The sequence below is a fragment of the Myotis brandtii genome, unplaced genomic scaffold (genome assembly GCF_000412655.1).
Source record: "Myotis brandtii unplaced genomic scaffold, ASM41265v1 scaffold96, whole genome shotgun sequence".
Taxonomy (NCBI): domain Eukaryota; kingdom Metazoa; phylum Chordata; class Mammalia; order Chiroptera; family Vespertilionidae; genus Myotis; species Myotis brandtii.
Window position 1 is genome coordinate 807,734 of NW_005371972.1, and position 14,591 is coordinate 822,324.

General features: G+C 50.1%; 1 protein-coding gene across 1 annotated transcript in view; it reads left to right on the forward strand.

Annotated features, from left to right (window-relative positions):
- Window positions 1-5,082, forward strand: part of FHAD1 (forkhead-associated (FHA) phosphopeptide binding domain 1) — a 101,836-nt gene extending 96,754 nt beyond the window's left edge. Inside the window, exon 33 of the mRNA XM_014533287.1 lies at window positions 4,891-5,082. Within this exon, the coding sequence (XP_014388773.1) occupies window positions 4,891-5,082 (192 nt within the window). The remainder of the gene's footprint in view (window positions 1-4,890) is intronic.
- The last annotated feature ends 9,509 nt before the right edge of the window (window positions 5,083-14,591 follow it).

Below are 14,591 nucleotides of genomic sequence, written 5' to 3' on the forward strand. Positions count from 1 at the left end.
AGGATGGGCAGGGACTGTCCAGGTGCTGGGTTTCAATCATGAATTCTCAGTGGGAGCAGTATCACCCCCGAGAGGGCAAAATTCCTCTTAGGAAATGTATAAAGCACAGACGTACAGACAGTGCTATCTGTAATGTTAACATGGGTGTGGGAGCAACTAAGAAAAAATGTCTAATGCAGGGGTCCTCAAACTATGGCCCGCGGGCCATATGCAAATACAAATATTGTATTTGTTCCCGTTTTGTTTTTTTACTTCAAAATAAGATATGTGCAGTGTACATAGGAATTTGTTCATAGTTTTTTTTTTTAAACTATAGTCCGGCCCTCCAACGGTCTGAGGACAGTGAACTGGCCCCCTGTTTAAAGAGTTTGAGGACCCCTGGTAATGTGATGAAAAAAATGTCCACCTGGGTGTCGCTATTTCAGTGACCGGCTTCTAGCCACGCCGTTTCAGTCTAAGGATGAGCCAGGCGCTTCCAGACATCCCAGCTGAGTGCCTGGTGGTCACCTGTGGTCCCTGGTTCAGGGAAGACCCTGCCACATCTCCCCTGCCCTTCCTGCCCTCATCTGCATTTTCAGATTTCTCATTCCCCATCTCTTCCTCTTCCCAGGCGCCCATCCCGGCTGCCTTCTGCTGCCCCCCTCCCCTTGTCACTCAGAAAAGTGGACCAAACCCCCGAACTCCTGGCAGACCTCGGGGCAGGGGACCCTGGACTGGGGACACTTGACTTGTAACAAACTCCCTGGCTCTAATTCCGACAGCCAGCCCCACGCCGGGTCAGGGCACTGGCATTGGGGAACCATCCCAGCCAGCACTTTTATTGAAAATCAAATGAAAGAGGATGTGAAGGAAAGGTGGTTTCCAGAGGAAAGTTCTCAACATCTGCTGTCTGTTTTCCTCTTCTCTGGCACGCAGACCAAGGAGCTTTGTGGGCTGGTGCAGACGTTAGCGCTTCTCATTCTGAGATGATATTGAGCGCAGTCGCACAGCACAGCACACCCAGGGCTCTGCCAGCCACGGCACAGGCCTCTGGGAGGGATGCTCAGACCTGTTTGAACGTGAAAAGAGCTCAAGGGGTGGCCCAATGGCCCCTTCCATTGAGATCTACCCAGAACCCCTCTCGGTCGCCAAGGAAGACAGGGCGGGTATTCTGGTCCCTGATTAACAGATGAGAAAACCGAGGGTCCCGTAGTAAGTGGCAAAGCTGAAATTCAACCACCCACAGCCCTCTTCCCCCAGGGGTATTGTGTCCTCACTGTAGAGTCAAAGCCTGTAGGGAGTAGGGCTGGAATTTGAAACCAGTTGTACAGCTTAAAGGTTGCAATCTACCTATAGTAGGTGCAGAACACAGAGAGAGAATCTTGGGCTGCAATGAATACAAGCCTATGCAGGCAGAGGGAAGGGGCTTTTATAAGGATACCAGAGTGAGCATCTCATAAACATGGAAGAGCTGAGCCCTAGCTGGTTTAGCTCAGTGGATAGAGTATCAGCCTTCGGACTGAAGGGTCCGGGGTTCGATTCCGGTCATGGGCACATGCCCGGGTTGCAGGCTCCATCCCCAGTGGGGGGCATGCAGGAGGCAGCCAATCAATGATTCTCTTTCATCATTGATGTTTCTATCTCTCCCTCTCCCTTCCTGTCTGAAATCAATTTTTTTTAATGTAAAAAAACACCAAAAAAACCCACGAAGAGCTGAAAGGGAGTCTGGCATGGTGTCTCTTATGCGCCCGCTCGTGCGCACGCGCACACACACACACACACACACACATCTCTGCTCTGCATTGTCTTTCCGTATCTCTGCCGATCTCTCTTCAATCATGTGATAGGAAGGGATGACCTCGAGGTCCCCCAGTTCAAAGGCCCAGCCCAGGGAGCGAGTAACCTCTCAGAGCCCATTAACCCCAAATCCTGGGAGTGGTCACCTTAAAAGCCCAGCCTGTGCCAAGTGTCCAATCAACCATGACCAGGGCCAGGGCCACACCATGGCTTCCGGGAGTCGGGCAGCGCTGGGAAAAGGGCTAAGCAGACCCTCCAATCTCCGGCGTTGTCCCTCCGATGACATCAGAGACCTAAGACACGTGCTGTTCGGGGAAAGCTTTTCGGAGAAAGATACTCCATCACAGTGAATGGGTTCATCCTAAGACGCTCCTGGTTTGAGAAACATGAATGTTGAAAGGGAGAATGTCACCTGTGCACCTGGAAGGGTGGACACCACAAGCCTTCCGAATGCTCACCTTGGGCGGTGCGATAATGGCGGATCATTTTAGCTTCCTTTGCGCACATCTATGTGCATATATACTGTATTTTTTTAAGGAAAGATTTATTTTGAGTAAAAACAAAAAACAAAAACAAAAAACACTTGAGTGGAATGTTTGGGGATCTCACTGCACTTATAGATTTAGCGCATTTATGTCTCTTGTTGGTTCAAGGCTGGAGCCAGAAAAGCCGCCCCAAAGACAGACCAAGAAAGAGAGACGCTGAAGAGAGAGTCCCCCAGCAAACCCAGCCAGAGTCTGCAGGTCTTGAAGCCTGGCAGAAGGAACTAGAAATGCCATCGGCCGGCCTTGCAAGACCCTCTGTGAGTCGGTGTGACTCTTCTGGGTCAAAATACTAAGATGCTTTTGTAGGACGTTAAAGCGTGTTCCCCTCGTGTGTTGCTTCCGAGACTGGTATTTTGCACAATGCTGTATTTTGTTCTGTTTTTTTCTTTCTTTTTTTTTTTCTTCCTTTTCGTTTTTCTATTTTTTTCTGCACAATACTGTATTTTGGAATGTGTGAGGTGAGGCGTTCTTTATTAAAAATAATAATGTATACATACGTAGGCATGTGAAGAATATAAGTTCGAAACCCAGACATATGGGTCTAGGCCAGTGATGGCGAACCTATGACACGCGTGTCAGAGGTGACACGCGAGCTCATTTTTTGGGTTGATTTTTCTTTGTTAAATGGCATTTAAATATATAAAATAAATATCAAAAATATAAGTCTTTGTTTTACTATGGTTGCAAATATCAAAAAATTTCTATATGTGACACAGCACCAGAGTTAAGTTAGGGTTTTTCAAAATGCTGACACGCCGAGCTCAAAAGGTTCGCCATCACTGGTCTAGTAGATACAATTATCTGGTTCCACGTTTGAGTCGTGACGCACCCAAATGTCCCACCACCAAGGAGCTCCAAGAAGCTCACAGTTAAGAAAACCCAAGACGGATACCAGGGCCACGGGCTAGGATGGTAACCGCAGGGCTGCTGTGAGTTTATTATAATAAATTCAGAACGCCAATCAGTTTTGTCGCCGCCATGATAGTGACTAACATTGATATGGCACTCGGCAGTTCTCAAAACGCTTCTCATCTAATCCTCCCCCAAGCCCGGGGAGGTAAATACTGTCGTGTTATGTTCCCCATTTGACAGCTGAGGAAGCTGAGGCCCAGAGAGGTTAGGTGGCCTGTCTAAAATCACACAGCTAGAGAATTTAAGAGTTGGGTCTGGAATCCAGGTTTCTAGTTCCATTTCATACTACCCATCCTGCTACACCAAGGTGGCCCCGTAATTCAGGACAGACCAAGTACCCAGTCACCAAAGAGCGCACACTGGCCAGGCGGACAACACCCCTTTTTCATGGTGTGTGGAGAGAACCCCATTTTTCTTGCTCTGCTCTCTACTTCTCCCTCGTTCTACTCCCTCTCCAGCCAGCCATCCTCTTACCGCCTCTCTTTATGGCCAGGACCACCAAACAAAATGGGAGGAAGAGCCAGAAGTTATGAGTATCATTTATTTTTTATTTTTCAAAAGCCATAATAAAAATAATGTGATATTTCAAAACCAAATGCATGCTTTATACTGATTAAAACTAGAAGGAAATAGATTTTCTTGGTGTGATATTCCACCAAAGGTCCACCTAACCCAGGGTTAGGTTCTAACGTCAGTGAGAAAGGTAGGCATTACCTGATCTTAACAACACTCTTGAAATTTCTGGAACTTTTTTAAAACATATTATTTATACTGTACCATATCCCAGAAGTCCAATTCAGCAAGTTTTTCTCCAGCATCTGAAGAGACCACTTGGGTGGGCAGTAGTTCAAGCATCTGGCTCATGTTTGGGAGCCAAATTGTATTAGGAAAAAAATGCTTGTTGGTTGAATATTTGAATTTGCATAAGTTAAATGTAATGCCTATATGACTCCATATATTTTAGGTCTTTCTAAGGATGTGTTCAGTTTTATCCTATGAACATGATAACTCATGATGGCAATTTCTTTTCTCCCTCTCCCTCCAAACTTGTTAGGTGTCTCCCCAGCCACACACCCCTTTTCTCTGAGAATGCACCCGCCCTGCCGGCAAAAAGGCTTGCCCTGCCTAATACTGCTCTCTTGGCCACAGCTGGTTGGTCAAGCCAGACCAATCGGGTTTCTCTTCTAATTCAAGCTGGGCCAATCAGCACCTCTGTTTTTAGTGTTTGGAAGGGGACTCTGGGATGTCACACAAGTTATTAGTGGTCCTGGAGCTGAGAATCTGATGCAGTCCCAGGGCTGGGATGACCATTTCCTACCTTGTATTTGGAGGAACAAAGCCAGCCTTCAGAGAGAGAAGGCTGGGGTAGATATGCAATGGCAGAGACAAGAAACCAAGACCCCAGAGAGACAATGTAGCAGATACTACCAGTCCCATACTTATCGCTTCCCTCTGCTGCATAAGCTGAAGGCTGGTCCCCTTGATTTTCCAGCCTCCCTTGCAGCTAGAGTTGGCCATGTTGTTCACTTCTGACCAATGACATGTAAGTGAAGGCCCCTGGGGAGGATTTCTCTTTGGCAATAAAAGGCACATCTTTGCTAGGAGAAAAGTTTTTGCCCTTTTTCCCTTTTCCTTGTCTCCTCTTTGTCTCCTGGAGCTCAGACTTGGAGCTGGAGCAGCCATTTGGGGATCACGAGGCAGCAAGCAAGAGGCTAAAGCCAGCCTCCAACGGCAACGGAATGGAAAGATGAGAAGGGCCAGGGGCCGCATCCCTGTGCTCTGCGCCATGCCTGAACTGCCTACCTCTGTACTTCCTGTTGTGGAAGACAATAAATTTCTTCCTGTTTAAGCCACTGTAGTCGGGTGTACTTGTGGGACAAACCACTCAAAACGTAGTGAGTGAAAATAAAACGATTTATTATCTCTCATGATTCCATGCTCCAAGGTGGGCACTTGTACTGGGCTGAGCTGGCTTGGCTGGGACTGGTTTAGAAGAGCCTCATTTACATGCCTGGTCACTGGCAGGCAAGTTGGGTTAGGCCAGTGGTTAAATCACTTCAATCTGGAGTGATTTTGCCCCCCAGGGGACATCTGGGAATTTCTGGACACAATTTTTGTTCTTACAATTGGGGAGGGGGTGCTGAACATCCTACAGTGCCCAGTGTTCCCCACAACAAGGACAAATTTGACCCAAAATTAGCAGTAGCGAGAATGAGAAACCACCATCTAGAGAGGTTACATCTGGGACAGTTTATCTCTGCTTGGGGTGGTCTCTCATGATGCAGCTGGCTAGACCAGGCCCTTTCTTTCTCTCTTTCTTTCTTTCTTTCTTTCTCTTTCTTTCTTTCTCCTTCCTTCCTTCCTTCCTTCCTTTCTTTCTCCTTCCTTCCTTCCTTCCTTCCTTCCTTCCTTCCTTCCTTCCTTTCTTTCTTTCTTTCTTTTTTAATTATATTTTTATATATTTCAGAGAGGAAGGGAGAAGGAGAGAGAGATAGAAACATCAATGATGAGAGAGGATTATTGATCAGTTGCCTCCTGCATGCCCCTCCCTGGGGATCGAGCCCGAAACCTGGGCATGTGCCCTGACCGGGAATCAAACCCATGACCTCCTGTTTCATAGGTCAATGCTCAACCACTGAGCCACGCCGGCCGGGCTAGACCAGGCTCTTTCATATGTGGTGGCACAGGTTCCCAAGAGCAGCAGGAGAGATCAAGCCCCAAAGTATAAACACTTACCCGCCTTGTGTTTGTTCATATCCCATCAGACAAAGCAAGTGGCCAGAGTCAGTTTGGGAGGGGCTCCGGATTTTCACAATCTACCCACGTCCAGTGTTCTGTTATTTGAAACTGCCTGCAGTCCAACTGATACCAATGGAGAAAGTTGCCTTGATTCCTGATAACTTTCTAGTTCCTAATCTTTTTTCTTCAGAAAGCCAGTTCCAATGCCTGCCCCGGGGTCCCACTAGGACCCTTTGTATCACTCAAGATTCTTTGATGGCAAACAACAGAAACCTCCTGTGGCTAACTTAAGCAGAAAGGGAGTTTATTGAAAGGAAATGAGGATCTCTGGCCAGTGTGGCACAGTTGGTTGAGCGTCCTCACGTGCACCGAAAGGTTACTGGTTCAATTCCTGGTCAAGGCACATGCTCAGGTTTCGGGCTGGATCCCTGGTAGGAGGTGTGTGGGAGGCAGCTGATAGGTGTTTTGCTCTCACATGGAGGTTTCTCTCTCTCTCTCTCTCTCTCTCTCTCTCTCCCCCTCCCTAACTATCTCTCTCTTCCTCTCGCTCTAAAAAACTCAATTAAAATTTTTTTTAAGAAAACACAATATTTTAAAGGAAAAAAACAAAGGAAAGGAGGAAAGTTAGAGAATCAAAGGGCAAGTAAATCTGAGGAGTCAGGACCGTCGGGAACTGGCTTTCCCTCCCTTTCTGCTTCAGCTGTTTTGAGTTTCTGTTACTTGCTACCAAAATGACCTTTACTGAGACACTCTGCTCCACAGCCCGCTCTGGGAAGCTACCAGAAACCTTTCCCCTGGGGTTGTATCTCGGTCCAGCAAGGGACCCGCAGCCCCTAAACCCTTCCAATCTCCTGATCCCCCAGGAAGCTAAGACAAACAACTTCCACCCTCGCCAATGGCACCCCATTTGGATTCCTGGATTCGTGACTTTGCAGATAAGGTGCCCTTCTCTAGAGACTTGGCAGAGCCGCGGAAGCCTGCTGCTGTGGAAACCAGTCCTGAAGCGTCTGCAGAAAAAAAAAAACAGCTTCCAGATCGCATTCCAAAGTGCGCTCCTGGTAAGTGGCGTGGTTTCCAAGTTGTGGGGGGTCTTAGGAATGAAAGCAACGCCCTAACGATGAGAGGAAACCCAAACCTGCCCAGGCTGATGGGTTCCTCTGTTCCGTGCCGAGGCCTCCGAAGCAGGAGTCAGGTCACCGGGGAGGGGAAACTATTTCGGCTTATCAGCTTGGCCTCCTTTCCATCAAGATGTGCCGCTTGCATCCGTCTGCTCAGTGTCCCAAGTTATTTTGGGCCAATTCATGACCTTATGTGCCTGCTTTTGTTTTTAAGCTTTTTTTTCCTTGGCCTACCTGTTCCCCGGGAATCCACCACCAGGTCCGGTCCCGCAGTGGGAAGTCTCAGCAGCCTCCTTGCCTTGAGTGTCCCCTCGGCTTCAGCCTGTTGCTTTCATCCTAAGACCCTAAGATATTGGAGGCAGAACGCTTTATCTTCTGACTAATTGTGGTCTTACCATCGCAGAAGCCAGAGGTGCTCTTGGACTGATAAATCACTTTGGTGGTTAAACCACCAGCCTTCATTCATTCAGGCAACAAATACTGGGTACCTACTATGCACCAGGTACTCATGGGTACTGTGCCAGACCTCGGGGCCTTGACCTTCGCTCCCCTTTCTTTTCCTGTTCTGATCTGCTGCTCTCCTGAAGAGGGGATCATTCATTTCCTGGGTATGTTGCATGGGAGAGCCCGCCTTTGGCGGTCACATCCTGCTTTTCAGCTTTCTATGGGACCACTGCTGGGTATTCTGTAGCGAGAGCTGCATGCAGCAGTGACCCTTTTCCGCAAGTTTCTCTTTGCCTTTCAAGAGTTGACATTCAGTAGCTAATAATAGCAAACCTTTTTTTCTTTTTAAATATATTTTTACTAGAGGCCCGGTGCATGAAATTCGTCCCTCAGCCCACCTGCACCCTCGCGCAATCCGGGACCCCTTGGGGGATGTCCGACTGCCAGTTTAGGCCCAATCCTGCAGGAACATCCCTCTCGAAATCTGGGACCACTGGCTCCTAACTGCTCACCTGCCTGCCTCATCGTCCCTAACCACTCACCTGCCTACCTGATCACCCCTAACCGCCTCTGCCTCAGCCCCCCGCCGCCTCGGCTTCATCCAGAAGGACGTCTGGAATGACATCCGGAAGGTCATTCGGCTGTCCAGTCTAATTAGCATATTACGCTTTTATTATTATAGATTGATTTCAGAGAGGAAGGGAGAGAGAGCTAGAAACATCAATGATGAAAGAGAATCATTGATCAGCTGCCTCCTGCATGCCCCACACTGGGGATGGAGCCCACAACCAGGCATGTGCCCTGACTGGGAATCAAACCGTGATCTTCTGGTTCATAGGTCAACGCTCAACCACTGAGCCACACCAGTCGGGCAATAGCAAACCTTTTACAGTGCCCTAGGCAAGCCATCAGACACTGTGCTAAGCACAGTCCAGACTTGGGTCGCACTCACTATGGTTTTACCTATGAAAACGATGAGTAGGAAGTAACCGGCCCAAGACCAAAAGCGTCAGAAGCCAGACTTCGTACCCTTAACTGCTCCACTATCTCTCTTTCTTCAGTGAAGTCCAGGACCCAGCTGGTTATCTACTACTCCATGAGGACAGGTCAGCAACTTTTCCTGTAAAGGGCCAGGCAGTAAAAGCCCTTTTCCTGTAAAGGGCCATTTCGCTTTGAGGATCAGAGAGTCTCTGTCATCGCTGCTCAACTCTGCCATTGTGACATGATACCCAAACAAATGAGCATGGCTGTGTTCCAATAAAACTTTATTTATAAACATAGGCAGTGGGCCAGACATGCCGGCCCTGCATTAAACTCTCACCCAGACTAGATTATTAATGTCTGCCCGGCTAGAGCCTGCTGCATGGCCACCTGGGAGGCAGGTTATCAGCATCTCCACCACTGAGAGCATTTTGAGATTTTGCATAAATGTTTTCATTGAATCCTCTCAAGTATTCCAGGAGGAGATAATTATTGCCATTCTATAAACAATGAAAAGTCACCCACTGGGATTTTCAAACTCCTAACCACGACCCCACCTTGCCTTTCACCACACCTATGCCTGGACAACTGGGAGTTTGGCCGGTGAGTCTGAACGCCTGCTTTCCACTGGACCCAGCATGAAAGAGCTGAGTCTTCACCACACACATCCTTCCTCTAGGCCAGAGGTCGCCAATCGGTGGTCCGAAGACCACTGGTGGTCCGTGAGGTCCGAAAGGTTGGCGACTGCTGCTCTAGGCCCGTGGTCGGCAAACCGCGGCTCGCGAGCCACGTGCGGCTCTTTGGCCCCTTGAGTGTGGCTCTTCCACAAAATACCAGCTCTTCCACAAAATACCGACTTTTGCGCATGGGCCACGAAGTTTCAATCGCACTGTATGTGCACGCCCGCACGTGGTATTTTGTGGAAGAGCCACACTCAAGGGGCCAAAGAGCCGCATGTGGCTCTCGAGCCGCGGTTTGCCGAGCCGCAGTTTGCCAACCACTGTTCCAGGCAACCTGGTTCACTAGCGCCTGCTGAGAGTCACCTGCTTTCCCTAGGTAAGACCTCAGCCTAGGCTCGGGGCTCTCTCCCTCTCATCTGACTTCGCCCATCTCTGCATGGTGCCCATTTTACAATTTCCCTGTCGGGTGCCCCTGCAGCAGCCACATGCGGTGTTTATCTGCACCTCCATTTATTCCTTCCACCCTATCTGCTGAGCAGAGAGCTCCAGATGACCTCTGGGCCACCCTGATGCCCAAGGACCAGCAGGTCACCGGCCTCAATCTGATGCCGCTGACACTGTCCTCAGGGGAGCAGGGGACGGACACTTGAGAGGTTTGTTTTTGCAGCGCTCCTGTTATCTTTTGTGTTGAGTCATGTGGGTGCACAGAGGTGTCACTTTAGCAGCTTCTCTTTCTTGGCAGTGACCTTGAGACCTAAAAATGGGCCACCGGATGCTCTGGAGGGGACACTGAGAAAGCACCCAGTCTGACCCCAGCCCCTGACAGAGCAGACCACCTTGCATTCATTCATCAATGATTTTGGCCAGGCCAGGCCCCACGCTGGGCACTGAGGAGCCAACGTTGAGCCAAAGGGACAGCTCCCTTCCCCAGGAAGTTGTGTTGGGCTCAGTGGGGTGGTATCAGATTTTTTTTTTTTTACTCCTCACTGAAGATATGCTTATTGATTTTAGAGAGAGGGGAAGGAGGAGAGAGAATGAGAGAAACAATGATGTGAAAGAGAACATCAATTGGTTGCCTTCCATATATGCCCCAACCAAGGATCAAACCCACAACCTAGGTATGTGTCCTGACTGGGAATTGAACCCACAACCTATCAGTATACAGGACTGACACTCTAACCGACTGAGCCACCGGGCCAGGGCAGTGTCAGGTATTTTATTAGCAGCTTCATTGAGGGTGCAATACGTGCTGAGTCCCAGTCCCAGCCACAGGCCGGAGCCTCGCCCAGCTCCCCAGCATGGGGTCCAACAAATCTCTCTTCCAACTGCCAAGTCCTGCTCCTCCCCCACTCCTGCCCACGACCAGAATTCCAGGACCAGAGCCTGTGCCCAAACAGTGAATAAAATATGGCTTGATTGCCTGGGTGTGGACGTGCACTGCTTTCACGGTGTAATATAACGATCATAATCGGCTACGCATATCATTGCCACTTCGGGAAGGGGTCCCCAGGGCACCTCAGGTGCAGCACTGCTGGGTTTTAAGCCACAAGGTGCACGCGCGCGCACGCGCGCACACACACACACACACACACACACACACACACACCCTCTGAGAGTTTAAAACAGGCTAAAACTCAGGCTGTTAAACTTGGACAGTGAACTGCCTGGGGTTTAACAGAAGCAGAAAACACTCAGCTTTTTCCCAGCCTGCCCAGCTAAGCAGATGCAACTAATTTGAAAGGGGAATCTCCGTTTTCAGGTAGAGTCTTCCCTTCCAAGATAACCACAAAAAGGGAGCTCTATAGATAGATGCTTGGTTTCTAATGACCTGCCAATGGGGCGACAGCAGCTGTCCCCAGCAGCCCTTCCCCCCACCCCAACCCCGGTCGGCGGGTCCCTCAGCGCGAGCCTGACATAGCGCCTTCCCCGTGGCACCCTTCCCACGGCTTGCAGACTCGGCAGGAGCTGAGCGAGCCTCTGAGACCCACCAGGCTGTGATCCATTCCCTGTCATCTCCCCTCCAATTGCTCCAGATGCGGACTTGGACTGTCCCTAAATCTTGACCTCTGTGCGTCTTCTCACTCCCTCAAGGGTTTCCTGGTGACCACAGAGTGCCTTCGACGATTAATTAATAAGCCGGTATTTACAAAGTGCTGAGTGTGTACTGCACTTTGAGCCAACTTTATCTCCGCGGCCTCCCTAATCCCTTCTTGTTTCCAGCATCTCAGGGTGGAGGGACCACCCAGTTCTGATGGGGCAGATTGGAGTGAATATCTGCCCCATCATCCACCATTTCTCCCCCCTCTTTTTATATATATATATTTTTTTAATTTTTTATTTTTTTCAGAGAGAAAGGGAGAGGGAGAGAGAGATAAAAACATCAACGATGAGAGAATCATTGATCAGCTGCCTCCTGCACGCCCCCTACTGGGGATTGAGCCTGAAACCTGGGCACGTGCCCTTGACCAGAATCGAACCTGGGACCCTTCAGTTCGCAGGCTGACTCTCTATCCACTGAGCCAAACCGGCTAGGATTCTCCCCCTTCTTTTTCAAAGTGCTGTTGTGTTTTTTAATACGACGTTACCCCTCCCCAAAAGACAGTTACACAAGTGGATGTGGGAGGAAGAAGAGAAACAAGCCCATGATGACTAAGCCAGCCGAGCCGCCTCGCTGCTGGGATGCCGTCAGAGTTGGCTCTCGCGGGCCCGGCCTCTGTAACAATCCTTTGCGGGGGGTGTGATTTTTCCTGAAGATCATTCTTTCCACATGACCAAATGCTGTAACGCGCAACCAGTCCAGATCGTTTCTCTCTGCCCAAATCCCTGCTTGGGGCACACGCCAGGGTCATTCACAAGTGGTTTCCCTAATGAAGAGGCCACCAAGAGTTCCTGGGAGTTTCACAACCTAGTCAGTGCTCAGCAGTTATCCCTGCTTTTCCTTTCTTCACCGTGTCTTTGATTTCTAAAGTGATTTCAATGAAGTTCGATAGCCTCAGAATGTTCACATAAAATGTAGCCCTCCAGCCCCCGACCCTGGCCAGAGTGGCTCAGTGGTCAGCGTCGGCCTGCTCACCCAAGGGTCCCTGGTTGGATTCCCGGTCCCGGGTATGTACCTGGGTTGCAGGTTCATTCTACCCCAGCTCAGGGTACATGCAGGACACAACTAAGCAATGGGTCTTTCTCACATTGATGTTTCTCTCCTCTCTCTGTCTCCCACCTCTCCCCTCCCTTCCACTCTCTCTCAAAATCAGTGGTAAGAAATATCCTCACTCCTTGGGTGAGGATTTGATTGATTGATTGAGCGATTGATTCAAATAAAATGCAGCCCCTAACATGCATCTCTGGCTTTAGAGCAGATCAACCGTTGTCTTTTATAGGCAGAGCCCAGCCCACGGCCTGCAAATGGGGCCGAGCACTGGCAGCGTGAGCTCTCATCCTGCAGCCACAGAGCCGCAGAGCTCGCGAACCCAGAGAACCTGTGCAGAAATCAATCCCAGGTGTTACCAGGGCTCGCCTTCCAGGCAGCTCTTACGGCAAGTCCTGCGCGTACCACTCCCCGTTACAGGATGGAATAGGTAAGGGTCGGAATTCCCCAACCTGCGCATCAGGGAGCCGCCCTGCCGCCCGAGAGTGGTGTCCACACAAGCCAAATGGGTAATCGATCAGGGTGTTTAAGACAGCCAGCCCGTGGGAATAATTCAAACTAAACAGGTTTTTCACACACGTGTAAGTTGTTTTTTAAGAACGCAAACCCTCACGCAACCTCTTCCCTGTTAAACGTGCGCTCCCACATCAAGCAGATGCAGAGCATTTCATAATAAAGGCAGCCCTGCCTCATGCAGACCCATTACAAATCGTAGGTTAAAGCAAGTTGAGGTCCATCCTATTTTTTAAAGCTATTAGCCGCTTTGTGAGGAAGACTAAGAATTCGGCAAACCCCAGCCTCTGTAGACACCATTTTTGAGGTTTGCATCTGCACCCTGTCCCTAGTCTTTTGCATTCAACAGCAAACAAACTATTGCACTTCCGTTAGGTCCTTCAAGGCCACACGTGGGAGATACAGAAACCTGTATCCTGCAAATAGTTGGGCCAAACTGCCCAAGACCAACAGGAATGTCATTCCAAGCTTTAAAAAAGACAAAATCATGTCATTGAACCTGAGCTTCTTTATTGAATCCAGAAACAACCTCAAAAATAAATTAATGAAAATTTCATGTTTTCGGAACGCCAAAGTTTTTTTCTTAATTTCGTTCTTTTAAAACTGCCTTTTAAATTAATTCAGCAATATTTTTAAACTCTGGCAAACCGACAAATATCAGTCGAGAGTCTGTTGTTCAGATCACTTTGGAACAGGCGCTGGCTTTACCCTCCGGGGTGCTCCTCTGCCTCCAGAATGCGGGTCTCCTAAACCCTGTCCATCCCTTCTCTGCGCCTTGGCTGGTGGGAGGGGTTTCTGCTTAGGGGCCTTCAGCGCCCCCCTAACATCTTCGAGAATAAGCGCACCCCTCCTTCTAAATTAGTGATTCTCTAACGTCAGAGAGCAGAACTCCCCGGGGTGCTGGTTGACATGCAGAGTTCCGGGCCCTACCCCAGAGATCGGGTTTGTCTGTCTGGATCGGAGGCAGGGACTCTGATTATTAAACATCACCCTCCTCCTACCCGCTCTCCCCCGCCCTGGGTTTCTTTGGCTGGAGGTCCACAGCTTTGCAGTTTGAAGGTGACAGGCCAGACCAGGGAGAGAAACGGCATCCCGTGAGCCTTCGGAGAGGACGTGTCTCCTCGGAGGCCCTCGGCGAAACAGCAGCGCGAAGATCACTGAAGCAGCGTGGCCCAGCACCTATTCCGCCAAGTCATCCCTGTGATGAGCTGGGCCAGGGGGAGAGGCCCAGCCCCTTCCCCTTTCGCTCTCCCCGTCTCCCACACCCTTCAGGGCTGGGGCCCAGCCCCATCTCCCTCGCCGCCTCCGGTTCATCCTTTTCTAAAAGATGCAGCAGCTTAAATCTAAACCGGTGTGTGTGTGTGGGGGGCGGGGGGGGTCCCTGCTCACCGGATCCACCTTCTTCATACCCATGCAACCCTCCGTGATAACGCCGGAGTGTAACAACGAGTCGTCTCCATGACAACCGACAGGGTGTCACGGACACAGGATCACGACTCCACCGCGTGGAGATTCCAGAGCAGGGGTTGGGGGTGGCGACCCCCGCACACCCAGACTGCAAAGCGGGGAGCCCCTCTTCCTTCCCGCCGGTTCCGGGCCCCAGCCCGACCTCTCCCGCTCAGGGGCGCAGTGAGAATGGGGCCGGGGGTGGATTTTTACGGGGATCCCCATCTCACAGGGCGGATGGTGGCGGGCTCGGCGCCACCGGCTCACTCCAGCCCCAGCGCCTGACTCCCAG